Below are 26,828 nucleotides of genomic sequence, written 5' to 3'. Positions count from 1 at the left end.
TAAAGATTAACTTCCAACATACAAAACATGCAAGTCAGCACTTTTAGTCTTTTCAGGAAACTTGGGGGGGGCAGGATGTTGGGGGTCCTGAGGGTGGGGTTGGTGGTCTTGGGGCTGAGTATAAAAAGAGGACACACACACAGAGTGGACATGAGAGCAGCGAGGAGGTGGTCATGAAGGCACCACAGACGTGGACCACCATGATGATGATGATGATGATGATGATGATGATGACAATGATGAATGAAGCGACGTCGCTTACATCTCAGCAGGTCAGAGGTCACATGTTCTTCTGTTTTCATGTTGATGTTCAGTCACTAGCTTCCTACTTCCTGTCCAGTAGCTCTTCAAAGTAAAAGTCTGTTTTCCAGAACTGGTGTTCCAACTCGACGGTGCTGCGGACGCGCACATCGTGTCACTCGTGTAGCCTGACCGCCATCCTGCCGTGTCCTTCCGGCTACAAGAAGACGCCCGGGTCCACAGTGCAGGACTGCCAGTGAGTCACATGACGTCTTGGAAAATACTATGAATACTCATGTGAGACATGCAATAAGGGTTTGTGTGTGTGTGTGTGTGTGTGTGCGTGTGTGTGCGTGTGTGTGCGTGTGTGTGCCTGTGCGCAGGTATTACATTCGGAGTGCCACCCTAAAGCTGTCAATCACTGGTTGTTCATTTGAGTGCTACAAGGAGGCGGAGCTTAAAAGGTGCTGTCCAGGATACTGGGGACCTGACTGCACTGGTAAATACTCCCATACTAGTACTAGTCCTAGTTCTACTACGTGATGTGTTGGCATCACATGCTTCAAAGGTCACATGACGCCAGGAAGCACTTTCCTTCCTGCTCGCATGCTTCTGTCAGCAGTGCCAAAATGTGCCGACGTCATCGTGGTACTAAACCACCTGTAGCGCCCTCTGCTGGTGCTTTGGGGGCGGTGACGTGATGTCGACATCAGGAAGTACAGTGCGTGTTTCCTCACAACTTCCTGTTTGTGTGTCAGAATGTCCGGTAGAAGCAGAGCGGCCCTGCAACGACAGAGGATCCTGTTTCGATGGACTCGGAGGAAATGGAACCTGCAGCTGTCAGGTAACACACCTGCAGACTTCAGACGTGCTACATGGTTCCACGTTGATTCCACATTGGTTCCATAGTTATTCCACATTGGTTCCACGTTGATTCCACATTTATTCCACATTGATTCCACGTTTATTCCGCATTGATTCCACGTTATTCCACATTGGTTCCTCATTTATTCCACATTGGTTCCATGTTGATTCCGCATTGACTCCACGTTATTCCACATTGGTTCCACATTTATTCCAAATTGGTTCCACGTTGATTCCACATTGGTTCCATGTTTATTCCACATTGATTCCATGTTAATTTCACTTTGATTCCATGTTGATTCTACGTTGATTTCACATTGAGTCCACGTTGAGTCCATGTTGTGTTCACATTAAATCCACCATGTTGATTCCACATTGATTGCATGCATGGTTGCCAGGCGGGCTTTGCAGGAAGCGCCTGTGAGGACTGCGAGGCGGGTCGATACGGTCTGAGCTGTAGAGAAGGTAAGCCAACTGGCGATGTTTGACATCCTTTGGCTGCTTTGTAGTTTTGACGTGTTGTGCGTTGTTGTGCATCCAGTCTGCTCGTGTGTTCACGGGCTGTGTGATGCCGGCCTCAAAGGCAACGGCGCATGCACGTGTTTCTCCGGGTACACGGGTCCAAAGTGTGATCAAGGTGAGCTTTGTGTTCTCGTCTCCGTTCACCTGTCACCTCGTCACCTGCCGTCTGGTTCCCGCAGAGCTTCCGGCGTGTGCGTCCCTCCAGTGCCCGTCCGAGTCACGCTGCATGGAAGAAGCTCTGACGGGCCGCCTGGTGTGTCGCTGTATGCTTGGGTACCGGCAGTCTGGTGACGAGTGCTTATGTGAGTCTGTGGTCAAAATCAATTATCAGTGATGTCGACAGAAAGTGAATTTCCTGCTGTCTCCATCAGCTGTAAACCCGTGTGCACAGCAGGTGTGTCACATGCACGCCACTTGTGTCCACTCTGGTCCAAACCGGCACCTTTGCGCTTGTAACCAAGGTTACAGCGGGGATGGGCGAGTCTGCATGGCAGTCGACCCGTGTCAGACCAAGCAGGGCGGCTGCTCGGCTGCGTCCACCCGCTGTGTCTACGACGGGCCGGGCAAGGTGCGAGAATGTGGGGCGTGGTCAAAACAGGAAGTAAATCCTCAACCAAACCTAAAAATTGGAATGGTTTCTTTTAGTCACACTGCGAGTGTCTTCCCGGATTTGACAAATCGGCGGATGGCAGTTGTCGCCTGGCGGACTCGTGCACTCCCACTTCATGCCACAAGAACGCCAACTGCACCACGGTGGAACCAGGACGTGTCCAGTCAGTTGGCCTATTGGCTCACAGGTAACTCGTTTGTAGCGTTGGTCCAGATGCTGACCAGACTTTCTTCCAGGTGCACCTGTCTCCAGGGTTACCATGGCGACGGAAACGTTTGCTACGGCAACATCATCCAACGTCTGAACGAGCTCAACACAGAACCTGGCGGCCCGTGGAGCGGCCAGCTGACCAGCGCCATCACGCTGTTCGGTACCACGACAGTGCAACGTCCCTGCGACTGACTGCACAGCGTCCTGATGACGACGTTTCAATGTTTGTCTTTCATGCGCCTGCTGGGTTGACCAGGGTCTGTGTCGTGGCCCCTGCAGAACTTGGGTCCGTTTACACTTTTTGTTCCGATCAACAAAGGTTTCAGAGGAATGTCGGTGAGAATCTCTGTTTGGTCCCTCCTGTTTTCACCGAGGTGTACTTCCTGTTGAAGTAGGAAGCTTTTGTGTGCAGCTGCGGACCCTGACTGCCGACCCGTCTAAAGCCAAGTACCTGTGCAAGATGCACCTGGTTGCTGGGGTGATGACCTTTGACATGCTGAAGAAAAGCGACGTCTTCTATACGCTGACGGGGAAGTCGGCGGAGAGTGACACATCAGAGGGGGTGAGACTGGAGCACGCCGTGCGTCTCTGAGCTTGACAGGACGTACCACTCGCCGTCTTTCTTCTGCAGGACTCGCAGACCAAGATCCGAATCCACGGCAACAGGAAGAGGGGTGTGGTCATCCAGTCGGACCTAGTGGCCTCCAATGGGATGATCCACATCATCAACAAGCTGATGGACAGTGTGGCGGCTACGGTGGAGAGCAACGTTCAGGTCAGCCACTCCCTGTCAACACAGTCCAAGCTGGAGACTGAAGACTGTCCTCCTTCATCCTCAGGAGAACCTGATCAAGATTCTGTCCGACTACGGCAAGTTTGGAACCTTCACATCTTTACTGGAGGTAAGGCCACCTTCAACTCCTGGTGCAACGCCAAGACAGGAAGTGATGTTACTTTTTTTGTGTGTGATGGCAGTCCGTTGACCTGGCTTCCATCTTGGACGTCCCGGGCCCACTGACGGTCTTTGCCCCTGTCAGCTCGGCGTTCGGCGCCATGGCGGAGAGTCACCTGGAATACCTGCGTAGCGATGCGGTGAGCTGATGGTGTCACGTGACCAACCTGACTGATTTGCTTTGATGGTCAATGGGGTTCAAACCAGCAACCTTCTGGTTCTGGGACATTTTCCCTCCAGGAGATGTTCAAACTAAACTCCGGTGGACCCCGTTTGTGCGGACCAGCTCATCAAGTCCAGCCCACTGTGGTTTTCCTGTTATTAAACCGTGGCCGCTTAAGTCGATGTCGTCATGCATGATCAGCCGCTTGTGTCGACATAAAACCAAAGGGGTCGTCTCAAATGAAAATATGCGTAAAGAAATGTACATTTCATCTTCATTCCATGTTGATTCAACGTTGATTTGACATTGATTCAATGTTGATTCTATGTAAAAAAAAAAATTTTAAAAGCATGTTAAAAAAAATGTCAATTTTCAGCTGGGATGTTTGTTTGACCCTCAGGGCGCCACCAAGCGGGTGGAGCTTCTCAGGAATCACATCGTGCCGTCCACGCAGGTGAGGCTGCGCCTGTCAATCACTTGTCATTGACCTGTGATCACGGTGGATGACTCGTGTTTGTTCTGCAAGTTGGACGTCTTCACCGCCGTGTCCGGCCCACAACTTTTCACGATGGCCAATCAGGTGCTGAGCATCAAAGTCAGCCATAACGTGAGTTCGGGGTGGAGTGATGATTGATTATTCTGATAGCGATGCCTCGGAATGGACAGCAGGTCGCTGATCAATGATGGGAACTCAGTGGATGACTTGTGATTTGGGAATGGTTGCTGCTCGCTGATTGGCCGAGGGTATGTCGCTGACTTGTCAGGGTCAGGTGATGGTGAACACGGCGGCCGTGTTGGAGGCGGCGGTGGAGGCGAAGAACGGTCGTCTGTATGTGGTTGACGCGCTTCTGATGCCGGCATCCATTGAACCGCTGCTGCCTCACAGGTGTGACGTCACGGAGAACAGGATCGTCAAGGTGACTTGCGACACGTCTTTGCTCTCGTCCGGTCCTGGGGCACTTCCTGCTTTGATGGCCTGACTTCCTTCCTGTGTGCGGCATTGTTTCAGGGCAAGTGCACGAGCTGCTCCAAAGTCAAACTGTCCCAGTGCTCGTCAGGAGGCGTCTACACGGTGAGATGTCTCACTCTGCTTGGTTTCCATGCTGCCGACGCCACCTCTGTTCTTCTTCATCGCTGCGTCTCTTCTGCGCTCCTTCAGGGCTCCTCTGTCTTCGGCTGCCTTTACAGTCTCTCCATCGGTGGCACCGCACTCGGTGTCCCGGTGACCGGATGCTCGCCGCTCTGTAACGTCACCGTCACGGTAGAAAGCTTCGCAGTACCAGCAACGACAACCCATCATCTGCCGTGGTCATATGACACGTTTCCGAATCATTTCAGACTCCCGCCTGCTGTGACGGCTTCTACGGTCCAGACTGCAAGCCGTGTCCCGGAGGACACCAGACGCCATGTTCAGGACGCAGTCAGGTGAGCGTCACACGGGTCTGCTGGTGATTTGGAGGGACTTAAAGCAGCGCTAAAAGGAAGCGTGATCATTAAGACGGATGTTGTTTCAGTGCTTCGATGGTATTGAAGGAAACGGAACGTGCAACTGTCCATCAAACCTCAAAGGCTCTCGTTGTCAGCTGTGCGCATCCTCGAACAAATTTGGCCCTGAGTGTGACACCGGTGAGCGGAGCGCCACCTCAGCATCCTTCCCGTGTGTTTCGATGCGAGCTGATGCGTGTTTGCAGCGTGTCCTTGCATCCACGGCCTGTGCGACAATCGACCCGACTCAGACGGACGCTGCAAACCGGACTCGTGTCAGCCGGGCTTCACGGGTCGCTTCTGTGAACGCAGGACGGCGCCGTGTGGTACTCTGGCCCAGTTCTGCCACGCCCACGCCGACTGCGACTTCAGATGGGGCGCCCCGAGGTATGTGAGCTGCGTGTGTCCTCCATGACCCACAAAGCAACTGTGCTTGTCTTCTGTGTCTCAGCTGTATTTGTCGACCTGGTTACCAAGGCGACGGAATCACCTGTGTGGAATCGGACCCGTGCGCTCCACCATTCCGAGGCGGCTGTAGTCTTAACGTAAGGTGACAGTTGTTCCTGGGACGCGTTGTTAAAAACATGCATGTTTTTGTCGGTCTTTTGGTTGTTTTGTGTATTCAGTTGCAACTAAGCGCTTGCGACCCCTGTAGGCCAGGTGTGTAAAGACGGGCCTGTCCACTCGCGCCTGCCAGTGTCTGACGGGTTGGCAGGAAGATGGAGACGAGTGTCAGCCAATCAACAACTGTCTTGCTGATGACCGCGGCAGCTGCCACCCCAACGCCACCTGCGTCTACGTGGGACCGGGACAGGTAACCTTGGCCCCGCAGCTTAAGGGTGTCGGTGAGAAAAACAGTCGTACGTGTGATTTGTCAGAGCGACTGTACGTGCAACAGCGGCTACCGAGGAAACGGGCGCAAGTGTGTCGCGGTCAATGGGTGCGTCAGCCAGAGTGGCGACTGTCACTTCCTGGTGAGTCCAATCAGAGCCAGTGTAGATTCTCTGGCGACATCACGTGACCTCTGCTCTCACCTCCGTCCCCAGGCCAGCTGCAAGCTGAGGTCGTCCGAGTGGACGTGCGTGTGCGATGACGGTTACGCGGGAAACGGTCGCTTGTGTTACGGCAGCATTCAGCAGGTGGCAAATTAGCGCGTCAGCATGATTAGCATGTCGGACCTTTGCGCTGCCGTAACAGCTGATATTTGTTTGTTTGGGTTTCAGGAGCTGGCGATGCTCCCGGAAGCCTCCGACTTCTCCACATGGATCGCCGTGAGTGACGTCAATGTGCCCGAGCTGAAAGCAGACACAGCCTGACATGTCGTTCTTTACGCCAGGAGGCGGGTCTAAGTCTCTCCTTCTCAGACCAGAACGTCACGCTCTTGTTGCCTTCGTCCGCTGCGGTTGCCAAAATGTCTCCAGTGGACAAAAAGTTCTGGGTGGAAAAGGGAAACCTACCAAGTCTCATCAGGTCCGTCCACCGAGTCTCTCAGAGGTTTCCTTTGACGGCTTTTATTGATTCCTCTGACTTGCAGACATCACATGATCGATGGCGTCCATCCGCTCAACAGCCTCAGCACCACTTCCTCTCTCACCTCGCTTCTCAACACGCCACTTCCTGTTTCAACCAGCCAGGGGGTGAGTCTCACTCGGACCGGGACACTCCGGTCGTACGTGTCTCGTCAACAAGTCCAACAACCTAATATGAAAGAGGATGAGTATCTCCAAGCGGGAGAGTGATTGTAAAATCTTGTCTTGTCAGGTGACGTGTGTGGGCGGGGCAGCCATCAGCACAGCTGACCTGGCTGCGACCAATGGGATTATTCACGTGGTCAACGCGGTACTGTAGAAGTTTTGCTTGGACGGAATGTCAGCTTATGGATGAGAATTTGATGATACATAGTCTCATGGTGGTGGTATCCTCATTCTTGCCAGGTCGTGCTTCCAGACAGGAAGCTGAGCGAAGGCCTGCTGGCGACACTCCAACGGCGAAGGGGACTTTCACTCTTTACGTCGTACCTCATGGTACCACCACGAGCACGGGCTGGCGCGCCTCGGGATCGGATGGGGTCAAGTCACGCCGTGTTGTTGTTTTCTCGTGCAGGAATACGAGCTGATGGACGAGATCGAGCGGGCCGGCGAGTTCACAGTCTTCGCTCCCACAGACGCCGCCGTCAAAGAGTACCTTGACAAAATGGCTGCCACAGCGCTGGTACGCAACACAAAAGAACCGAGTTCTTTTGAAGAATGCTGCGTTTATGATTTCTAATGCCGTCTACAGGACGTCAATACCACCCGTTACCACTTGGTGGCGTCAGAGCGTCTGCTGAAGACGGACCTGCAGTCAGGAGGCTACAAAGAAACCCTGCTTGGGTTCCGCTTCCAGCTGGGCTTCTTCCCTCGAGACGGAAAGGTCAGTCACCTTTAAGGTGCAACGTTTTATCGTATTCTTGTGTTGAACAAAGTCATCTATAAAAATCTACCTTTTCATTCTACCCGTTGACATTTTTATTCCTCAGGAATAAATGCCTGCCTAACTTACTGGTTATCTGGCTAACTTCTTAGTAGTGTGGCTAACTTCTGTTTTGTTCTGTGAACTTGCAGCATTTTTCTCATGTTGGTAGTTTTGTGGTTAGCGTGTGTTTTGGGCATTTGCAGCATTTTTCTTTTGCACATGTTTCTGATCCTGCAGCGTTGTTCATGTGCAGCATGTGATTTTGGTTTTGGATTGTTTGTGTTTGTACACGATGTGTCCTGTGTCCTTCCTGCAGCTGTTTGTCAACGATGCTCCCATCAACACGTCCAACGTCCTGAGCGGGAACAACGGTGTCGTTCACGTCCTCTCGGCGGTTCTGAATGTCAAGCGGAACCGCTGCGATGAGATCCGGCAGCACAAAGTGAAGGTAAAGTCGTCACCGTGACAACCTTGTGGTTTTGGAAGGTTGAGAATGTTCTGGTGTGTGTGTGTGTGTGTAGGGTTCCTGTGTGGACTGTCTCTTCCCACGAGGGGACGTCTGTCCGGCTGGCAGCAGTCTGGACGTGAGGCCGGGATGTTTAGCTTTGGGTTTGGGTTTGGGCAGCTTTCATGTTTGTAAGCATGCTGTGTTGCAGGAAAGGTCCAAGAGGGTGAAGTGCATGTTCACGCGCTCCTTCGAGGGCGAGCGTCTGTTGACTATCGGTTGCCGGGCAACGTGCTTACAAACCCAAATCGTGCGTGCTCCCTCAGCTCAAGTTCTGCACGTGCTCACCGTGACCAAACACTCGCTGACTCGCTGCGTTTCAGGTACACGTGTGTTGCCACGGCTTTTATGGCCCGCACTGCGAGTCCTGTCCAGGGGTCAAAGGTCAGCCCTGCTTCGGGAACGGCATCTGTTTGGACGGAACCAATGGAACCGGACTGTGTCGCTGCAATGAAGGCTTCGTGGGAATGGCGTGTGAGACGTGCCAAGCTGGGAAGTATGGCGTCCACTGCGACCAGGGTGACTCGGACTCGAACGGCACGACGCAGGTCAGCGGCGAGCGCGTCGCTAACGACAGCGTATCTCTTCCGCAGTCTGCCGCTGTCAAAATGGCCGCTGTAACGAGGGGCCACGTGGCGACGGGACGTGCGAGTGCGACGTCGGCTGGCGGGGCGTCGTGTGTGACGAAAGTAGGAAAGTCATTTTCAAAATAAAATAATCCTCCTTTCAAAGTAATAACCTGATGTTTGAAATCCTAAAAGACGTGGGAATCCTTTGCAGAGATCCAGTCCAGTCCAGATGCAGAACTTTGTGGTTCCGTCTTGTGTCACACCAGCGCAAAGTGAGTCCAATAACACATGTTGGAAGTTGACTTCCTGTAACACACACACACGCTGTCCCACACACTGTCCCAGCTGCGTGGTCCGACCATCCGGATCAGAATGCTTGTGTGCTGCCGGCTTTCGGGGAAACGGAACGTTCTGTCAAGGTCAACACAACAAAGCACATTTTTCTGACTTTATTTGCTTAGTGGATGCTAACTAACGTGCGTGCGTGCGTGTGTGTGTGTGCGCAGCTAAAGATGCGTGTGTGCAGGACAACGGTGGCTGCAGTTTGTTTGCAGTGTGTAAACGGACCCGACCCGGCCAGCGCGTGTGTGTGTGTGACCAAGGCTTCTCTGGAGATGGACTGGTGTGTGTCGGTCAGTGAACGCAACAGCATCATTCATTCTTTCAGAATTGATCATGTTCGTATTTAGCATATTCATTCATGCATTCAAACAATATTTATTCATTCATATTTTGTGTGTGTTTTGCAGAGATAAATCCTTGCCTGGAAGGAAATGGTGGTTGCCATGCCAACGCAGACTGCGTGCACGTGGGTCCAAACAAAGTAAAGTAACATTTTTATTGGCTGGGTGTTGTTGTTGTTGCGTGTTTTTATTGTGGTTGTGTGTGCCAGGCGTCTTGCCGCTGCTTGGACGGCTACACAGGTGACGGACGCAGCTGCACAGTCGTCAACTTGTGTCAAAAGGTACGGCAAAGGTAGTAACTTGCTACGTAAAAAAGGTACTAACCGGTGTCAAAAGTTACATGAAAGGTAATAACTCGTGTCAAGTTACGTAAGAGGTAGTACAATGTGTACAAGTTGTTATGTAAGAGGTGTCAAATGTCAAATGTAACATAAAAGGCAGTAATTTGTGTCATTAAAGGTTATGTAAAAGGTAGTAAAATGCGTCAGAAGAGTACGTAAAAGGTAGTAACCTGTGAAGTTGAAAGCTAGTAAGTGAAAAGGCAGTAAAAGGATGAGACGAGGATGAAAGGACGGTACGTTGGAATGTTGTGACAACGTTTGGCACGCTGTGTTTGGCAACGTTTGTGTTTGCAGAAAAATGGCGGCTGTCACCGGTACGCCAGGTGCAACATGACGGGCCCTGGCGTTCGCACGTGCACGTGTGCCGCTAACTTCATCGGAGATGGTTTGACCTGCAAAGGCACCCTTAGCAAGGTGAGAGGTCACACAGTCGCCTCTACTTCAAAATAAAAGTCCTGTCTTACATAAACCAAGTGCCGACCCTCTGCAGGAAATTCTGAGTCGACACCTGCTGGACTTTTACCTTGGCCTGATGGTGAGCGGCCGTGTTGCCTCCATGTTAGCAAACTACGCCGCTGATTGGCTCTGCTTTCAGTTTGTAGAAATATCGCTGAAAGGTCGCGGCCCCTTCACCGTCTTCGCTCCGAGCACTTCAGCCTACCTGGCGGAAAAAAACGGACCGGGCAGGGTGACCGCTGTTCTGTTCTGACAAGTTAGCGGACGTTAGAACCAAGCTGACCTGTGGCGTCCCGCAGATGAAGCGACTGATGTCCGACAAGCACAAAGAAGACCTGGGCACCGTCATGCGCAGTCACATGGTCATGTGTCATATGCTGCTGCCCGCTGACCTGCGCCCACCTCAGAACCTCACCACCTTGTCTGGACTTGTCCTGACCACCTCCTCCTCCGCCCAGGTGACTCATCACAAATACCAATGAAATATAGCATCTGCACGACATACAAGAGTTAGAGTTACAGTTAGACCAAACGTTCCTACCCTCACCTACGGGCATGAGCTTTGGGTTGTGACCCAAAGGACAAGATGGCGGGTACAAGCGGCCCAAATGAGTTTTCTCCGTAGGGTGGCTGGGCTCTCCCTCAGAGATAAAGTGAGAAGCACTGTCATCCTGGAGGAACGAAGTAGAAGCGCTGCTCATGGCAGGGGAGAGAAGGATGTTGGCTAAGCTGACATCCATCATGGACAACACCTCTCACCCGCTACATGACACTGTGGGTTCCCTTAGCAGCTCCTTCAGCAGCAGACTGTTACACCCACGGTGTAAGAAGGAGAGGTTCCGCAGGTCCTTCATACCGACCGCTGTCAGGCTATACAACACCTGCACCATTTTGTATTCACTATGTCACGATGCATTCTTTACTTGTGTATCTTGCTTGCTGCTGTAACAGGTGAATTTCCCTGCTGTGGGATTAATAAAGTACTACTACTACTACTACTACTACTCCTCCACATTGAGAGGAGCCAGATGAGGCAGCTCGGGCATCTGGTCAGGATGCCTCCCTGGGGAGGTGTTCAGGGCACATCTGACCGGTAGGAGGCCTCGGCGAAGACCCAGGACACCCACGTTGGAGAGACAAAGTCTCTCAGCTGGCCTGGGAACGCCTTGGGATTCGTCGGGACAAGCTGGACAAAGTATCCCGGGGAGAAGGAAGTCTGGGCTTCCCTGCTTAGGCTGCTGCCCCCGCGACCCCACCTCGTATAAGCGGAAGAGGATGGATGGATGGATGGATGGATGGATGGATGGATGGATGGATGGATGGATGGATGGATGGATGTTGATCTTCCATCCTTTCAATTTCAGGGCAGCATCTTCATCAACGAGGCCAACGTCACCTACAGCGACGACGTCAGCGTCAACGGAATCTTCCACGAGATTGACAGGATTCTGTTCCCGCCCGGCTTGGACGCCCAGATGGAGTCGGACGCGGCCGTGAGCGTCCTCGTGAAGTCACGTGATGCTTGTGGTGAAACCAGTAGCGTTAAAAAGTCTTTTTCTCCTTACAGCTCAACTTGACACCCTTGGCCGATCGTCACGGTTACAGAACCTTCTACAAGCTGCTGCAGGTCCAAACCCGCTTTCAAGTTCTACAGGTTCTGGCAGCCGGACGGTCCCGTGATGCTGATGTTGTGATGTTTCAGGACACGGGTGTGATGGACATGGTGCATGATGGGATGTACCAGCCCGTCACGCTCTTCCTGCCCTCCGATGTGGCCATGGCGACCTTGCCTCAGGAGCAGAAGGACTTCCTGTTGCACCCACACAACCGCGAGCAGCTGAAGGAGTACCTGAAGTATCACGTTCTCCAGAACCATAAGGTGAAAGGTCCACTTTTCAGCACGTTAGCAACAGGAGCTTCTCACGCACTCGTCTGTGGTCAGGTTTACGCCGAAGGCCTGATTCATTTGGACTCGGCTCGCACGCTGCAGGGCTCGTCTCTCTCGTTCAGCTGCGGCGGGACGGACCAGATCGTAAGTGTGACGAAGAGCAGGGACGAGGAAGGAGAGCGACCTTCATGTGACCCTTTCTCCATCAGGGACAGATCTTTGTGAATGACGGACAGTGCCGGATCGTCCAGAGACATCTCGCGTTTAACGGCGGCATCGCTTACGGGATCGACTGCCTGCTGACCCCACCCAACCTGGGGGGGCGCTGCGATGAGCAGACCAGCTTTGACCTTCAAGTGAGTCTTCTACCTGTGAAGGTCAGCCGGCAAACAACAGAGTATTTCACCTTTGACCTTGACTAGATGACCTGCGGACTGTGCGCATCCTCGGCCAATCATTGTCCAGGAGGATCCAAACTAAAGGTGGGTGGTGTTGGTCGTTTCCATGGCGCCGCTTTGTGACACCGTGTCGTCTTCAGGCGGTGGAGAAGTGCGACCTGCCCGCTGTGTTTGTCAGCAGGAACTCGGGCTGCCGCAGCGTGTGCACGTTCAACTTGTGGCAGCCAAAGTGTTGCCATGGTTACTATGGGCGGGACTGTCAGGGTGAGAGCACAGAAACACGATGACGTCATCATGTCACGGGAACTAAACCTTCTACCAACTTCCTGTCCAGCGTGCCCGGGCGGCGTGGGCGCCGTTTGCAGTCACCGTGGCAACTGTGACGACGGCCATCTTGGCAACGGCACTTGTACGTGCACGACAGGCTTCGGGGGCGTGGCCTGCGAGCTTTGTGCCGACGGGTTCTACGGCGCCAACTGTGAAGGTGAGCGTCTTCCTGTTTGGGCGCCGGTAACATGGTCCTCATTAGGACCCCATCACCCTTTTTGGGGTCCCTGAACCCCCAAAACGACTGGCTGGTAGTCGTGATGTAATAGTGTGTACAGCACATATATTAGACGTACATACATGTGTATGCTAGCGCATAGCTAATATTCATAAATCACTTCTCAGCATGCAACTGCTTAGAACACGGAACGTGCGACGACGGACGAAGGGGGACCGGTTCTTGTTTCTGTGAGGCGGGCTGGACGGGCGAGCGCTGCGAGACTTGGCAAGGTGACCCGCTCAGGCGGACAGACAGCGAGACGCCATCTTTGTGTGCTAAGCTAATGTTTGCTGTCTTCCAGCTGAGGTCGTCCAGTGCTCTCCGTCTTGTTCCGTCAAGGCCGTCTGCCGGGACAACAACACCTGCGTGTGTCAGCCATTTTATGAGGGAGACGGATACACCTGCACAGGTATGACTCGGTCCGGCGATGCGTTGGACACGCTTGACTCCTTTGTGTCTACAGCGGCGGACATGTGTGACGTGTGGAATGGCGGCTGTGCGAAGGTGGCCAAGTGTTCCCAGTATGGCGAGCAGGTGACCTGCACGTGTCCCAAAGGCCACTCCGGAGACGGCTTCATCTGTCAGCCTATTGATCCCTGCGTTGCTGGGGACAACGGCGGCTGCCACAAACACGCCACATGCATCATGACGTCGCCGGTAGCGTTCCGCCGCTTAGTTTTCTTTTTTAATGGTGTTTTTTCATTCTGAGGTTTTTCTTTGTAGGCAAAGAGGAAGTGCGCCTGCAAAGACGGCTTCATTGGAGACGGCATCACTTGTGAAGTCCAAGAGCTTCCCATCAGCCGCTGTCTCCAAGACAACGGGCAATGTCACCAGGACGCACAGTGCACCGACCTCCATTTTGAAGGTATTTGCACATCACAGCATCCCCTCCTGCTGTCCTCTTCCAAGCTGTCCCTGTCCCCTCCTGCTGTCCTCTTCCAAGCTGTCCCCGTCCCCTCCTGGCTGTCCCTTCCAAGCTGTCCCCGTCCCCTCCTGGCTGTCCCTTCCAAGCTGTCCCCTCCAAGCTGTCACCGTCCCCTCCTGGCTGTCCCTTCCAAGCTGTCCCCGTCCCCTCCTGGCTGTCTCTTCCAAGCTGTCCCAATCCCCTCCTGGCTGTCCCTTCCAAGCTGTCCTAATATGTTTGCTTGGTGTGTTTGTGCAGACGTGACAGTGGGCGTGTTCCACGTGCGTTCAGAAGACGGCCAGTACAAGCTGAACTTCACAGCAGCTCGGTCGGCGTGCGCCGCCACGGGTGGGGTCTTGGCTTCCTACACGCAGTTGTCCTACGCTCAGCAGGTCAGTGAAGGCACCACAAATGTGTTTTGAAGTCATAGAATGTTTGATGTTAGGAATAGACAGCTTTGTCTCAGTAATGATGGCCACGCCCTTCGGTGGTCCTGATGGTGAGACATTCTGTCCCCAGGGTGGCTTGAACATGTGTGCCGCTGGCTGGTTGGACGGGGCCCAGGTGGCGTACCCCACCACCTACGCCAACCCCAACTGTGGCTTTGGACATGTCGGCATCGTGGATTACGGCATCCGCAAAAACGTGAGCGAGACCTGGGACGCCTTCTGCTTCCGGATGAAGGGTGAGCGAGTAAGACGGGTTCTAGAAGAGCTGGATCATGAGGTTCTGTTGTTCTGCGTGCTTTCCAGACGTCAACTGTGAGTGCAAGTCCGGGTATGTTGGAGACGGCTTCAGCTGCACAGGAAACCTTCTGCAGGTCCTCATGTCCACGCCTGCCTTGTCCAACTTCCTCACTGTGAGTTGGACAACATGGACAACATCTTTTCCACCTTCAGCATGGAGTCACACGTCTTCACTTGTCTTCTTATGTAGCAAGTCCTCAACGTGTCTCAGATGTCTGAAGCCGGGAGACAGTACATCAAGCGTCTTCAGGACCCGGCTGTCCAGTCCACGCTCTTTGTCCCCGACAACGACGGCCTGATGGACAACAAAGTTAGTCCCAGGGTTTTTTCAACCGTGTCCTCGTTGTTCTTAATATCCTGCATCCTCATCCGCAGACGCTGTCCCAGCGCGACTTGGAGTTCCACTTGTCGGAGGGTCAGGCTCTGACACTCATTCAGCTGACCAATGGAACTCGGCTGAGGACTCGTGTCGGCACGCTGAGCGTCGTTGGACTCACCGACATTCTGGACCCTTCAGCTCTGGTGAGACGTCACGTCTTCGGTCTTGTGGTTTTGCTGAACATGTCTTCATAGTCGCTGTGTCGTCCTCAGTCGTCTCGCTACGTCAACGACCGCTTTGTCGCCGCCGCCGACATCATGGCTGCAAACGGCGTCATACACATCCTGCAGGGACCTCTTCTGGCCCCGCCCCCTCGCCAGGAGGTGAGTGACATCCTAGCGTCAGGCAGATGCCGTAAGTGTCTGGACTGAGCTGTTCTGTCTTGGTTCCGCAGATCGGTGCGTCTCACAAGGCCGGGGTGGGACTCGGAGCTGTCCTGCTCGTCATTCTGGTGTCAGGTTTCCTTTTTGTGGGATTTCACTTCTACAGACGCTCCGACAAATTGTTCCAGTTTCATTACTTCAAGGTGTGTGTGTGTGTGTGTGTGTGTGCGTGTGTGTGTGTGTGTGTGCGTGTGTGTGTGCGTGCGTGAGAGTTATTGTTTTCCAGTAAGGGTCATGTAATGAATGACTATTTCAAACGTTACCAGCGTGAGACGTGCTGTTATTATGCACTTGCCAGCTCACTCAGACAACGAGTCGAGTCTTCAGACAAAGAGTCTGAACGGCTCTTTTAGGTGAACGACGAGATCCACAGATATAAGAATATGAGACATAAGATTGAGCTGTTCCTTTACGCAACTGGGAGTCGGCTCACATCGTTCACTTTAGTGGGCCGTTTCAAAGACTCGAGTCGTTCGCGATGTTACATTGAGAGAAGGGGACATAACGATGGTGAGTCAGTGCTTTTCAGGGTGGAAATACGCGCACACTACTTCAACATCACTGATGTACAAGACAAGAAGATACACGTGAAGGTACTTTTAGGGGAAAGTAACTAGTAACTACTATTTCCAACAGTAATTCAGTTACTTTTAGGGGAAAGTAACTAGTAACTACAATTACTTAGTCCAACAGTGGTGATGAAAGAGTCATTCGATGAAAGAGTCATTCCATCACTGATTCAGTTACTTCCAGGGGAAAGTAACTAGTAACTAGAATTATTTTGCCCAACACTGACTCATCCATCCATTTTCTATATCGCTTCATCCTCATAAGGGTCGCGGCTGGAGCCTATCCCAGCTGACTTCGGGCGACAGGCGGGGTACACCCTGGACTGGTCACCAGCCAATCGCAGGGCACATATAGACAAACAACCATTCACACTCATTCATACAATGTTTTTGGGAATATGGGAGGAGGCCTGAGTACCTGGAGAAAACCCACACGGGGAGAACATGCAAACTCCACACAGAAATGCCCAGGGGAGAATCCAACTAGGTCTTCCCGATCTCCAGCCTGGTCCTGTATTGGCCAACGTGCTAACCACTAGACCACTGTGCGGCCCCAACACTGACTCATTCACCCCATCACTAATTAAGTTACTTCTAAGGGAAGGTAACTAGTAACTAGATTTACTTTGCCCAACACTGGTGATGAAAGAGTCATTCCATTACTAATTCGGTTGCTTTTTTGGGAAAGTAACTAGTAACTAGAATTACTTTGCCAACACTGGTGTGCTTGACGCGTTGTACGACAAGCGATGCTCTGACCTTCGTAAAATCTGCTAGGAGAACGAGGATGAGGAGGAAGCTGTATGTGCCGCTCGCAGCATCACCAACCCGGTGTACGAGGACGCTCCTCCGGCGCAACTGCCTGACACTGTGAGTCGGCACTTCTGTCTCCTTTGACCTTGAGATGAGCGTGTGTGACATAGGTTGCCTTGCAGGTGGTCCAGGGGTCAACAGGGTCCAGGCAAGTAGAAGACCTCCCGCAGGTCAGCTGAGGTGTGAAGAAGCTGAAATGTTGAAAAAGTTCAAACTAAATTTGGTGAAAGAAAAAAAAAAATGGTGTGATTTTGTTTTTATTTAAACTTTTATTGGTGCTTTATTTGACCTTCAGCTCAACAGCACCCCCTACATATTAGATGGTGCAGTGGTTCACATAAACGCATCAGGTCCTTTGATTGGCTGTTGGGCCAGCCTGTAACCTCGAGGCTCCACCCCCTTTGAGCAAATCATCCAACAACTTTGAAAGGAACTTTATTTCTTCACACATCTTCAGTCAGATCACTGATCCACGCGTGGTAGTCGGACACTTTGGAAAAGATGGCTGGCTTGTTTGGGTCACAGCGTCGACTCCCCCACGTGAGCACGCCGAACAGGAAGTAGGCGCCGCGCTTCCGACAGAACAGCGGCGCTCCGGAATCACCCTGAACACAAAAAGACGTCAGTTTCTTCACAAAACCAAGCTGACCAATCAAAGGTCACCGTGCAGGCGGCGCTGCCAGCCGGATGCGTGCACACGTGGGCGTCGCTGACAAGGCCACGCCCCCACTTGTCCCTGCACTCGGTTTGGTTGACCAGAACCAGTCGAGTGTGGTGCAGCCGGTCTGGATTCACGCCTGTTGCGGGAGACCAAGTTCCATGTCAGCGAGCACACTGTCAAGCGGCATCGCCAACGTGCACGTCAACAAACCTGTGGCGATCGCCGACCCCCAGCCGGCGCTAATGCAAGACCAGTCGTCGTCCAACTCCTCGTCCTCATCTGGGACGCAAAGAGGAGACACGCTGGCGCCTGCAGACAAGACATCACATGACAACCTCGCCACCGCCGGCGGAATACGCCGGCGGCCTACCCAGTCTAGTGGGAACGACAAGGCGCAGCAGCGCCAGGTCGGCTTTGGGCGGGAAGCTGTCATCCTGAGGCGGGTTGAAGACCTCGTCCACTGGGACGCTTTGGGACAGAGAGAAGCGCAGGTCGTGACCTCCCAAGACCGCCATGTCTTCTCTCGCTCTGCACAGGAAGCAAAGCGGGCTTTGGTATCAAGGAAAGTTCGTTCATGACTTTTTCCAGCGTTTGGACCTTACCTGACTCCGCAGTGGTGCGCGGTGAGCACCCAACGGCGGTGGATCAGCACACCGCTGCAGTAATGGATCCCGTTGGACTGCAGGCTGACCTGCCAGGGCCACGATCCGGAACACGACTCGGTCACGTTCTCCATGGATACCACGCCGTCCTCTGACACGGAGAGCCCAGCCAGGTCCAGAAGGTTCCGACAGCCAGACCGATGCTGCTTCCCGCACCTGTCCTCTGAGGAGGAATGCTCACTTTAGCTTAGTATTTGAGGTAAAAGGTCAACAGGAAGTGGCGGCTGCACCTTGAGCCTGCTGGTCCGTGTACACCACGTCCTGGTTCTCTGCAAGGCAAAACCAGGACACTCACAAGACGGTACGGCAACGTGCGCATCGTGTAGGAAATCTCACCGATGACGTCGGACAGCCACTGGGCGTGTTCTTGGATTCGGGTGTACACGCCAGGCTTTCGAGCCCGCCCACAGCCGACGCCCCAGCTCACCACTGCCGCCAGCTTGAAGTTCTTCCCGCCAAAACACGACAGCGGACCTCCAGAGTCACCCTGACAACAGCAGCCAGACACTGCTGTCACATGCACGTGCACACACGCCTACATGCACGCACGCACCTGGCAGGCGTCGACTCCACCCCCTTCCTTTCCGGCACAGAACATGGACGCTCTGATCCGCCCCTTGTAGTAGCGCCTGCAGATGTCCGAGGGAAGCAGGGTCACGTTGACCTCCTGTAGCCGGGTCACACGTGGCCCATCTGTGGCGGGAACACACGTCAGATGCGGCATGAAGGTCTGAGCTGATGGTTCTGGACGCAGACTCACTCTCACGTGTGGCCCCCCAGCCAGTGATGGTGCACTTCTCCAAGGTGGGCAACGGCGCCATCCACACGTCGATGGGCCGCACAAACCGGTCAAAGGTCAGCGGGCTCTCGAGCCTGAGAAGCGCTATGTCGTACGCTTTGGTGCGGGCGTTGTAGCGATGATGCATGACGATCGCCGACACACCCACCACCTGCAGAGCAAACGTTCTAGAAGGTTCTAGTCCAGTCAGGTAGACCTCACGCCAACGCTACTCCTAGCTGGTTCTGATCCAAAATCATACACGAGTGGATTCTAACAATCAGTACCTGTTGGCCGTCCTCGTTGGGGTTGTCCAGGTCATGTTTTCCTGCCAAAACTGTCCAGAAGGAAACTTTGTTGTACCTGCACACAAACACGAGGTGGTGGGCTCGCTGGCGTGGACGCCGTGGCTCTGTGACGCACCTTCTGAAGCAGTGGGCCGCCGATATGACCCACAGCGGCGAGATGACGGCGCCGCCGCACGCCGGCATGGTGGTGAAGCGGAGGGACACCTGCCACGGCCACGAGTGCGCCCACGTCTCCTGGCCGCCAATGATGCGAGTCTTCAGGTCTTGGTCCTGCACGAAGGAGCGGACTCCTGCCAGCGCTGGAGAACAACTTTTCACATTAAAAGTCCACTTTTCAAAGTAAAACATGTCATAATAATCCTACTAATGATGTCAAATAGAGATGCACCAGATTTTTTTTCCAAACCCATACTGATGACTTTTTGATTTCTACTTGTTTTAAAATGTAGATTCAAGTGTAGTTTGTGCACACCTGGAGGAACAAATTAGGATTTGACCAAGTGTACCTGTTGATTTGTCCTCATGAAACATCATGACCACATCACTACTATCAAGAGAACCAACATAGAGGGGAGGTTTGCCATCTGCTGTGGCCCAGCAAAGTGCACTATATTCGGACATACGCTCCGAGCAGCCAGTGTGACGCTACGGAGGTCCGGAGAACCGGAGGATAGAGCGGCACGAGCCACCTGGCGTGGCCCAACAAGGTGCACTGTATTGGGGCACGATAATTATCATGCACCACTAAAGTAAAATATAAAATGACATGGAATCAAATGGAATAAAAGAATCTTTGTTTACCAAAGCCTCCTGAGAAACTTCCCAAACTTTCATTTGTGGACGAGCTCGGCTCTGAAGAAACAAACAGGAAGTGTTGATACAAGACACCCATCAGTTTCACAATAAAAGATTTTCTCACCACAAAGTTCCGTCCAACAAACGAACAGAACCCACACGAGCGGCGGCCACATGCTGAAGGTCCGACAGAGCGGAAGCCTAGTCTGGTGGCTTATGTTGGATCAGGAACACCTGCTGGTGTCGCACACCTGGCCCTCATTCATGCCGTTACCATGGAAACCACCTCTTCTCCGTTGTCGCTTTCAATGATGATGATGATGAAGAACATCATCATCATCATCATCATCATCATCATTTAGCGGCGCGTGCAGTGCAATGGCATGAACAGCAAGGATGTGGCTTTGTCCCGCATAAATGACGAGTCCTTGAACGCACCTCCTGCTCTCCGCTGTGGTTCGGAGTGAACTGTTCGGGTGGATGTGGATTTGGATCGTCCGGTGAAACGGAGCAGAACCAATGCGGAGGGAGGGGTGAGGAAGACTGCGGACAGAACAACCTTCATCCCCCCTCCCGCCCCTCCTCCTCCTCGCTGCAGGAGAGGCGTGACGCCCCGAACCGCATCGCCACAATGGCAGGTAGGTCCAAACTCAGCTCGGTTCTGTTCAATAAAATGTGTCGTTGAAGGCGTCGTCTTGATCTTTCAGTACCGAACATAGGCGGCGGCAGGTGACGTCCTGCCGAATGGAAGCTGATCGGAACCGGAGCCGAGACAGAGAATCGGTGTCGCCGAGGCAGGAATGTGGGCCGCCATGTCTGAAGAGTCGACGTGAGGTAGGCCGGTACGTGAAGCACTGATCCGTTCATGGAAAGGTTCCGACAGATGAATGGTTCGCTGGGGACGTCATGAAAAGCTATTTCTTACGTTGGGTCAGAGGTCCTGAGAGCTAATCGAGTGTAAAAGGAACATGTAAGCCCATCAGAACCAGAACCAGATGTAAGCCAGAGCACCTTGTGCACCTTTGTGCCGCAGGTCCTCCTAGACCAGGATCCAAACGTGGACCCTGTGATCCCAGAGGGAGTCAAGACCCAGACTGGGACCAGGATGGAACCCAGAACCTCAAAGTGCCGCCTCTTCCTGTTGGTCGCCATGATGCTGGTTTCCATGGCGACATCCGCTTCTCCTGTCCCAGGTGTTTCACTCTTCATCACGTACCACCACCTTCGTCACATGATACTCAGCTGTGTGCACGTGTGTGTTTGAAAGGAATAGTTTGATGATTTTCTTCATTTCTAATTTGGATGAATGTCCTTTTTTTTCATTCCTTTGCACTTTTTTTAGTGTCAAAAGAAGCTCAGTTAGAAGTGGAAACATTATTATTCATATTCATCTTTCTATTTTGATTCTTTATGTTATCATTATTTATATGAGTTGTTCTGTATTATGATATGTGTTGGTATCGTTTGTGTTCATATCAGTTATTGGATTATTGGATTAATTCCTATTATTGTGAGTATTCCTGTTGTTTTTATTTGGATGGATATTGTTTTTATTATTTGTATGAATGGTATTATTTTCCAGAGTAAAGAGGTGGACATGGGGCTTAAATTGAGTTTTTTTTTTATGACTTTTGAAATGTATAAATCATTTACCTGTGTATAAATATATTTCGATGCTTTCAGCCACAACATAAATAGCTGACCACCAACTCAAAGTCTTTTTGTCCCAGGCGGGCCGGACCAGAACAGAACAGCAGTGTCTTCGCCACATCCTTCATCCACTCCTTCATCTTCCTCATCGCCCCTCCAACTCGACCCCCCAGCAGCCAGTCCAGAGTCTGGTTACCATGGTAACAGCAGCAGTCCATCGGCGGATTCGGGAGCTCAGGGGATCCACCTCCTCCTCAGACCCCCTGACCTCCTATCCCCCAGCCTCACTCCCCCCTTTGCCCGTAACAACCAGCCCACCCTGAGCCCCCCTCCCCCCTGGGAGCAAGGCAACTCGCTAGAGGAGGCCTGGGGTTCTGGAGACTATGTGGAAACGCTGTCCTTTGTGGTTCCTGATGGGGAGGAGCTAGCGCTAGCTACGCCTCTGCCCAGCCACCCCTACGATGATGATGATGTCGGTGACTGGGCGTCCCACGAGACCATCTTACCCCCACGCCCCACTCCCCCACTCAACTCTCACGTCCTCCTCTTGCCCTCCTCCACCGCTCCCAGCATCCCTCCCCACACACGGCCCACCCACCTGGACGTCTTCCCCACCTGGGATGACGACTACGACCCGGAGGACTTGGCACCGCTTCAGCCAACGGAGCTGCTGCTGCCTGACATGAACAGTTTGGAATACTATACCAACCTGTTGGCCAGGGAGCGGGTGAGCGGGGGATCTCAGGGGGCTTCGCAGGAGGGCCAGGTCGTGTCTGAACCCTCTGTTACTCCAACAGCAGTCTGCAACAAAACCCAAGCGCTTCCATCTCCAAGTTCTGGTTTGCCGCCGTGGAAGGAGCCCGAGCGTCCCCTGGCAGAGCCCACCCCTGGGCTCCCCCTTTCACCCTCCCTCACACGTGAGGAGGAGCCTCGATCAAAGACACCCTCCGCTCCCCCTCCATTTCCAGAACTAAAAGACCACCTCCCGCCAAATACGAAACACCCCCCCAGTTCTAATTCTACCAGTTGGGTGCGTTCACCTCCCCCGCTGGGACCCCCCACCCATCTTGACAGACCTGCAGAGGTCACCGACAAGCCAGAGAAGACCACCACTAGGACCTCCACCACGCAGAGGACCGCCATCAGCTTGACGAGAGCGCCGCCAGTGACCACGCCCAGGGTGGCCCAGACCCCTGCCAGCAAGCAGTACCTGTGCAACATCACCAAGCCGGAGTTGTACCTGGTCAGAGTAGGTACGCCCACACCAGACCATGTGACCTCAGCAGGGGTCCAGTCAGCTGATCAAAGCTTGTGTTGTGTCTCCAGGTGGCACCAGAGGTTCTGTGGCCGGTTTCACTTTGGTCCGGGATCTTTTGAGGAGAGAATTTAACCGATCGGTGGAGCTTCAGGTACAAACCAAGCGTACATTTGTCATCTTCATCGATTGGACATGGGTGTCACGTGACTCGTGCCGCCATTCATGTTAGGTGATTGACAGCTGTCTGTTCTTCATCAGTTCTTGAGAACTCCTTCCAGCTTTGCCTTCCGTGTCGTGTCCGGTCCTTTGATCTACACCGCCATATCGGTCATCAATGCCCTCCGCCGACCGCCGCGTCTCTCAGGCCCGGTTCCCGCAGTGTCAGCCCTCTACACCGTGCCTGAAATCAGGTACCAGGTCCACACAGTGCTGCAGTTTGTTCCCGCCCACGTTGACGTCAGAGTCTGCAACTTCAGTGAGCGTGTCGAGATTGGCCTTGTGATGGCGTACAGCGAAACTCTGCGACGTTCTTTGGAGCCGGGCAGCGTGAGCGTCCAGGTGAGCACCACCTTTATCCCGCCTGCGTCTGATGTCTTCACACGTTGTTTTCCCCCCAGCTGCTCAACATCACACTCAGCTCGGCAAGGCCGGTGGCAGAGCAGAAGGTTCCCGTCGACATCACGTTTGCAGTTCGGGATGCGCGGGGCTACCTATTGGGTTCAGAGGTCAGCCAACACCTGAGGAAGCTCAGCCTGGTTGAGTTCAGTTTCTACGTTGGGTTTCCCGCTCTGCAGATCGCCGAACGTACGCCGTCTGTTTGTGTCAAGTCGTTAATGATTCACTGAGGCCGTGCTCTGATTGGTTGTTTGGTGTTTCAGCATTTCACTACCCTGAGCTCAACACTTCCCATCACCTGCGATCCACGTGGGTCCGCACGGGTGAGAACACTGTGCACCAAACTGGCCTGGCAACCTTGTTGAATGAAGTCACATAGCTGATATGGAACCTGTGGATGCTTGTAGTTCTCCTGGGCGTGGAAAACCAGGTCTCGTCCGAGCGAAGCTTTAAAGCTCGTGTGGAGCGGCGCTTGGCCTTGCTGCTCGAGGAAGGACTGGGAGTGTCCAGCAGAAGGCGCTGGAGGAGAGCCACGGCCGTGGGCAACAACAGCCTGCAGGTACGCACACTTTCAACTACTCCATTTCTACCCGAGTGAACAACCTTCCTACCCTCTCAGGTGGTGCGGGTGGCCAGGTTGTCCGGGCCAGAACGCCCTCTTGAGATCTTGTATTTTGTTGAGGGCCCAGGAGGCACGAGGATCCCAGCAGAGGTGACAGCGGAAACCCTGAATAGCTTAGACCTCCAGAGAGCCGCCATCGTCCTAGGGCACCAAGTACAGAGACCGCTGGCCCAACGTGAGTCACCTGCTTTGTTGCAAGCGCTGGCGGTGTGGCCTTAAGGTGGAACAAGTTCAACGTGTTACTGTTTCATTGACGCTTCTGTCCATGGTGAGAACTTTCATCTTCACCTGTTCCTCACCTGTCCCCAGCGGTGGAGACCGTGTCCGTCCCGCCCTCCGAGACCCAAAGCAGTAGCATCTGGCTGGTTGTCGGCGTGATTGTCCCGGTCTTTCTGGCTGTCTTCATCATCATCATCCTCTACTGGAAACTGTGTGGATCAGAGAAACTGGAGTTCCAGCCAGACGCCATTAACACCATCCAGCAGCGGCAGAAGGTAAGACAGGTAAGACAGGACGTCGCTTTTCTACCAACGGCGGCTGACTTGCGTTGTCCCTCAGCTTCAGGCCTCCAGTGTGAAAGGCTTCGACTTCGCCAAGCTTCACCTGGGCCAGCACAGTAAAGACGACATCATGGTGATCCAGGAGCCGGGACCGCTGCCGGCCCCCACCAAAGAGGCCACACCCTCTGATGGCGGTGACCTCAACACTCCCAAATCAAAAGGGTCGTCCACCAAAACTGCTAGAGCAAGCCGCCGCCACCGTGGAAGGTCAGCCTCCTCATTGCAAAGTTCTCTATCTTACCTGGAAAGCACCTGGTTTGGAGACCACCTGGTGTAGCTAGTTAGCTAGCTAACTAGCCTTTGATAGTGGTGCACGTAGCTGACCCTTTCACTCTGGACTACTCTTCGCTTAAGTCAACAAAATAAAAGCATGTCTCTTATCAGGACCAGCCCGTCAGATGCTGATTCGTTAGGCAGCGACCAATCAAGCGGCAGAGAGTCTCCTGAAGAGAGTACTCGCCCTGTAGTCACACCTATCGAGGCCAAGCAGCAGAGGAAGCCGACCAAAAATGGTCAGAGACATTATGACATCATGGGAAATATTCCTTATCGTAGAAATAATACTTTTTCTGAGAAATGATCACAATGTTTGACCTCTGACCTGCTTCCGCAGCTCCATCAGGCGGTCCAGACGAGCTGTTGTCCTCATCCTCCATCTTTGAACACGTGGATCGTCTTTCCCGCAGCTCGTCTGACGGCGCCCGGCGTCCAGCTAGCAAGGTGCAGCTCATCGCCATGCAGCCGCGTCCCAGCCCGCCGTCGACGCAGCCGAGCCCCCCGCTCACTGAAAAGGTCAACACAAAGGTGAGACGGGTGTGAATGGCATCATTTCAGACCGGCTGTGACGTCCCGGCGGTCCTGCAGGTGGCGCTGCGACACAAGTCGGAGATGGAGCACCATCGGAACAAACTCCGGCAGCGTGCTAAGAGGCGGGGCCAGTGTGAGTTCCCGTCCATGGATGACATCATGGACGCTTTTGGAGACGGGCCGGTACAGAGCGAGGTGGCTCAGCGTCTCTACAGCTCTGCCCACGACCATATGGACTGCATCCTACAGGGGGACACCCCGTCCCCTCCAAGGTCAGACTTGAGCTGAGCGGAATTCTGGTGGGGTTTTCTCTCCTTAAGAGTAAACTTGGGTGTGTTGTGCAGAGGGAGGCGCTCCCCTCGAGGTCGGCGGGCTCAGCCGGGACCTGGAAGTCTTCCTGATACAGACCAGGATCGGCTGCTTGTGGACCAGGGCGCCACCTACAGGAAGTACCCTGGGCTCAACAACGTAGCCTACATGGTGAGCGCAACCAGCTTCCGATGAAGAACGCTGTCCTCGTCTTCTCTGTTGTCTCTTCCACAGTCTGATCCGGACCTTCCCCCGGATCACGGGAGCCCATCTCCCACCGATGAGGTGTTTGACCCCGCCCCAGTCCCGCCCCCTTACATGCCACCACAGCCGTCCATCGAAGAAGCCCGGCAGCAGATGCACTCCCTCCTGGACGACGCCTTTGCTCTGGTGTCGCCATCCTCGCAAGGCAGTGCCGGGCTGAGCGGTGTAAGCCCCGCCCTCCCCGGCCCATCCACACAGGCCGGCCCCCTGGGCAGGCAGTGGGGCTCCTACCCGGCCGGCCCCTCCCACAGTCCCCTCTCCGCTGTGAGTCCCTCTGCCCTGCAGATGTTCTCCACTGTCTTTGGTCTTTTCACGTCTTTTCTCCTTCTCTCGCTGCAGAGATACGCTGAGCTGGGAGTTTCTCCGACCTCAGGTCAGGGAGGCCAGGGTAATCTGCAAAGGTCAGTGGGCCCTGACCTTGACACACCATGACCTGACCATGCTGGTATTAAGACATCTTTGTGTGTTTTACACAGGCAGGGCTCAGGAGGCTTTGTTGCCACTGGAGACCAGCTGCAGGAGCCCCTGTACTCCAGCAGGGGGCAGTACAAACAGCTGCCTTCGTCCTCCAGGCCACGCCCTGTAGGGGGCAGCGCAGGTACACGCCTCTCATTGTGTCACATGGAATGTTTGGCAATATCAGCACAGCTTTTTCAAGTTTACCAACCTGTCCACCAGGTGTGCATCTCCACCACTTGACCCAGGTGGGTTTGTCCAGCCAGATTGGCGCGTACCCTGGTGTGGGTCGCAGTGCCTCAGGTCCGACCGGCTCCTGCTGGCACCAACAGCACTCAGACCAGGACCTCTCCAGACCTGGAGGCAGCAGGGAGAACGTAAACCTGCTTGTTTTTGGCACGA

The 26,828-nt window shown here is 53.7% G+C and overlaps 3 protein-coding genes across 7 annotated transcripts; 2 read left to right on the top strand and 1 right to left on the bottom strand.

The window, feature by feature from the left end:
• The first annotated feature begins 156 nt into the window (after positions 1-156).
• stab2 (stabilin 2) lies at positions 157-16,927 on the top strand. Of its 4 annotated transcripts, XM_054767457.1 has the most exons (69): positions 157-272; positions 372-496; positions 624-739; positions 999-1,084; positions 1,503-1,569; positions 1,646-1,741; positions 1,806-1,928; positions 1,998-2,194; positions 2,272-2,399; positions 2,473-2,606; positions 2,703-2,782; positions 2,859-3,008; positions 3,078-3,221; positions 3,286-3,348; positions 3,422-3,538; positions 3,962-4,015; positions 4,088-4,168; positions 4,326-4,478; positions 4,571-4,633; positions 4,721-4,822; positions 4,900-4,986; positions 5,076-5,187; positions 5,253-5,433; positions 5,498-5,591; positions 5,702-5,860; positions 5,925-6,020; positions 6,093-6,185; positions 6,270-6,317; positions 6,383-6,516; positions 6,581-6,683; positions 6,808-6,885; positions 6,981-7,070; positions 7,150-7,257; positions 7,327-7,458; positions 7,817-7,948; positions 8,022-8,084; positions 8,157-8,255; positions 8,329-8,524; positions 8,599-8,694; positions 8,786-8,846; positions 8,920-8,993; positions 9,081-9,206; positions 9,324-9,397; positions 9,467-9,538; positions 9,893-10,012; positions 10,089-10,133; positions 10,194-10,286; positions 10,354-10,512; positions 11,419-11,547; positions 11,622-11,681; positions 11,757-11,933; positions 11,997-12,086; positions 12,152-12,298; positions 12,365-12,424; positions 12,481-12,604; positions 12,675-12,824; positions 13,013-13,117; positions 13,189-13,296; positions 13,351-13,544; positions 13,611-13,752; positions 14,050-14,183; positions 14,311-14,476; positions 14,544-14,650; positions 14,728-14,847; positions 14,913-15,059; positions 15,129-15,239; positions 15,311-15,442; positions 16,646-16,738; positions 16,804-16,927. In XM_054767457.1, the coding sequence occupies exons 1-69, from the start codon at positions 174-176 to the stop codon at positions 16,858-16,860; spliced, it is 7,656 nt and encodes a 2,551-aa protein (XP_054623432.1). In that variant the 5' UTR covers positions 157-173; the 3' UTR covers positions 16,861-16,927. The 4 variants fall into 4 exon arrangements, with proteins under 4 accessions (XP_054623432.1, XP_054623431.1, XP_054623430.1 ...); XM_054767456.1 differs by having other exon boundaries at positions 555-739; positions 8,022-8,255; positions 12,045-12,086; XM_054767455.1 differs by having other exon boundaries at positions 555-739; positions 8,022-8,255.
• On the bottom strand, positions 16,837-26,732 carry ovch1 (ovochymase 1). 2 transcript variants are annotated; one of them, XM_054767486.1, is made up of 13 exons: positions 26,638-26,732; positions 19,892-19,942; positions 19,206-19,389; positions 19,070-19,145; positions 18,765-18,954; positions 18,558-18,697; positions 18,341-18,491; positions 18,235-18,273; positions 17,945-18,167; positions 17,713-17,870; positions 17,553-17,651; positions 17,345-17,478; positions 16,837-17,286 (listed from the first exon to the last, which is right to left on the bottom strand). In XM_054767486.1, the coding sequence occupies exons 1-13, from the start codon at positions 26,654-26,656 to the stop codon at positions 17,125-17,127; spliced, it is 1,626 nt and encodes a 541-aa protein (XP_054623461.1). In that variant the 5' UTR covers positions 26,657-26,732; the 3' UTR covers positions 16,837-17,124. The 2 variants fall into 2 exon arrangements, with proteins under 2 accessions (XP_054623461.1, XP_054623460.1); XM_054767485.1 differs by lacking the exon at positions 26,638-26,732 and adding an exon at positions 20,010-21,263 and having other exon boundaries at positions 16,838-17,286.
• On the top strand, positions 20,100-26,020 carry si:dkeyp-27e10.3 (UPF0606 protein KIAA1549). The gene is given in 16 exon segments (XM_054767475.1): positions 20,100-20,523; positions 20,593-20,719; positions 20,919-21,078; positions 21,616-22,788; positions 22,862-22,944; positions 23,052-23,351; positions 23,411-23,597; positions 23,672-23,731; positions 23,816-23,967; positions 24,028-24,205; positions 24,340-24,550; positions 24,552-24,797; positions 24,975-25,102; positions 25,204-25,394; positions 25,455-25,669; positions 25,742-26,020. Coding segments are annotated over 15 exon segments (3,534 nt in total). The 5' UTR covers positions 20,100-20,523; positions 20,593-20,629; the 3' UTR covers positions 25,902-26,020.
• Positions 26,733-26,828: the final 96 nt, after the last annotated feature.

The sequence above is a fragment of the Dunckerocampus dactyliophorus genome, chromosome 2 (assembly GCF_027744805.1).
Source record: "Dunckerocampus dactyliophorus isolate RoL2022-P2 chromosome 2, RoL_Ddac_1.1, whole genome shotgun sequence".
Lineage (NCBI taxonomy): Eukaryota > Metazoa > Chordata > Actinopteri > Syngnathiformes > Syngnathidae > Dunckerocampus > Dunckerocampus dactyliophorus.
The sequence above is the reverse complement of the archived record's forward strand: the minus strand, read 5'-3'. Positions and strand labels throughout refer to the sequence as shown.

What these genes read in the sequence shown, in the direction of transcription:
- stab2 (XM_054767455.1), top strand. Translation starts at nt 174, where the DNA reads ATGAAGGCACCACAGACGTGGACCACCATGATGATGATGATGATGATG. An exon ending in CATGTTCAGGACGCAGTCAG is followed by an intron (nt 4,987 to 5,075) that starts GTGAGCGTCACA and finishes ATGTTGTTTCAG; the next exon opens with TGCTTCGATGGTATTGAAGG. An exon ending in CATGCATCATGACGTCGCCG is followed by an intron (nt 13,545 to 13,610) that starts GTAGCGTTCCGC and finishes TTTTCTTTGTAG; the next exon opens with GCAAAGAGGAAGTGCGCCTG.
- ovch1 (XM_054767485.1), bottom strand. Translation starts at nt 20,061, where the DNA reads ATGTGGCCGCCGCTCGTGTGGGTTCTGTTCGTTTGTTGGACGGAACTT. An exon ending in CTGGGGGGCCACACGTGAGA is followed by an intron (nt 18,698 to 18,764) that starts GTGAGTCTGCGT and finishes TTCCCGCCACAG; the next exon opens with ATGGGCCACGTGTGACCCGG. An exon ending in TGTCGTTCCCACTAGACTGG is followed by an intron (nt 17,652 to 17,712) that starts GTAGGCCGCCGG and finishes TCTTGTCTGCAG; the next exon opens with GCGCCAGCGTGTCTCCTCTT.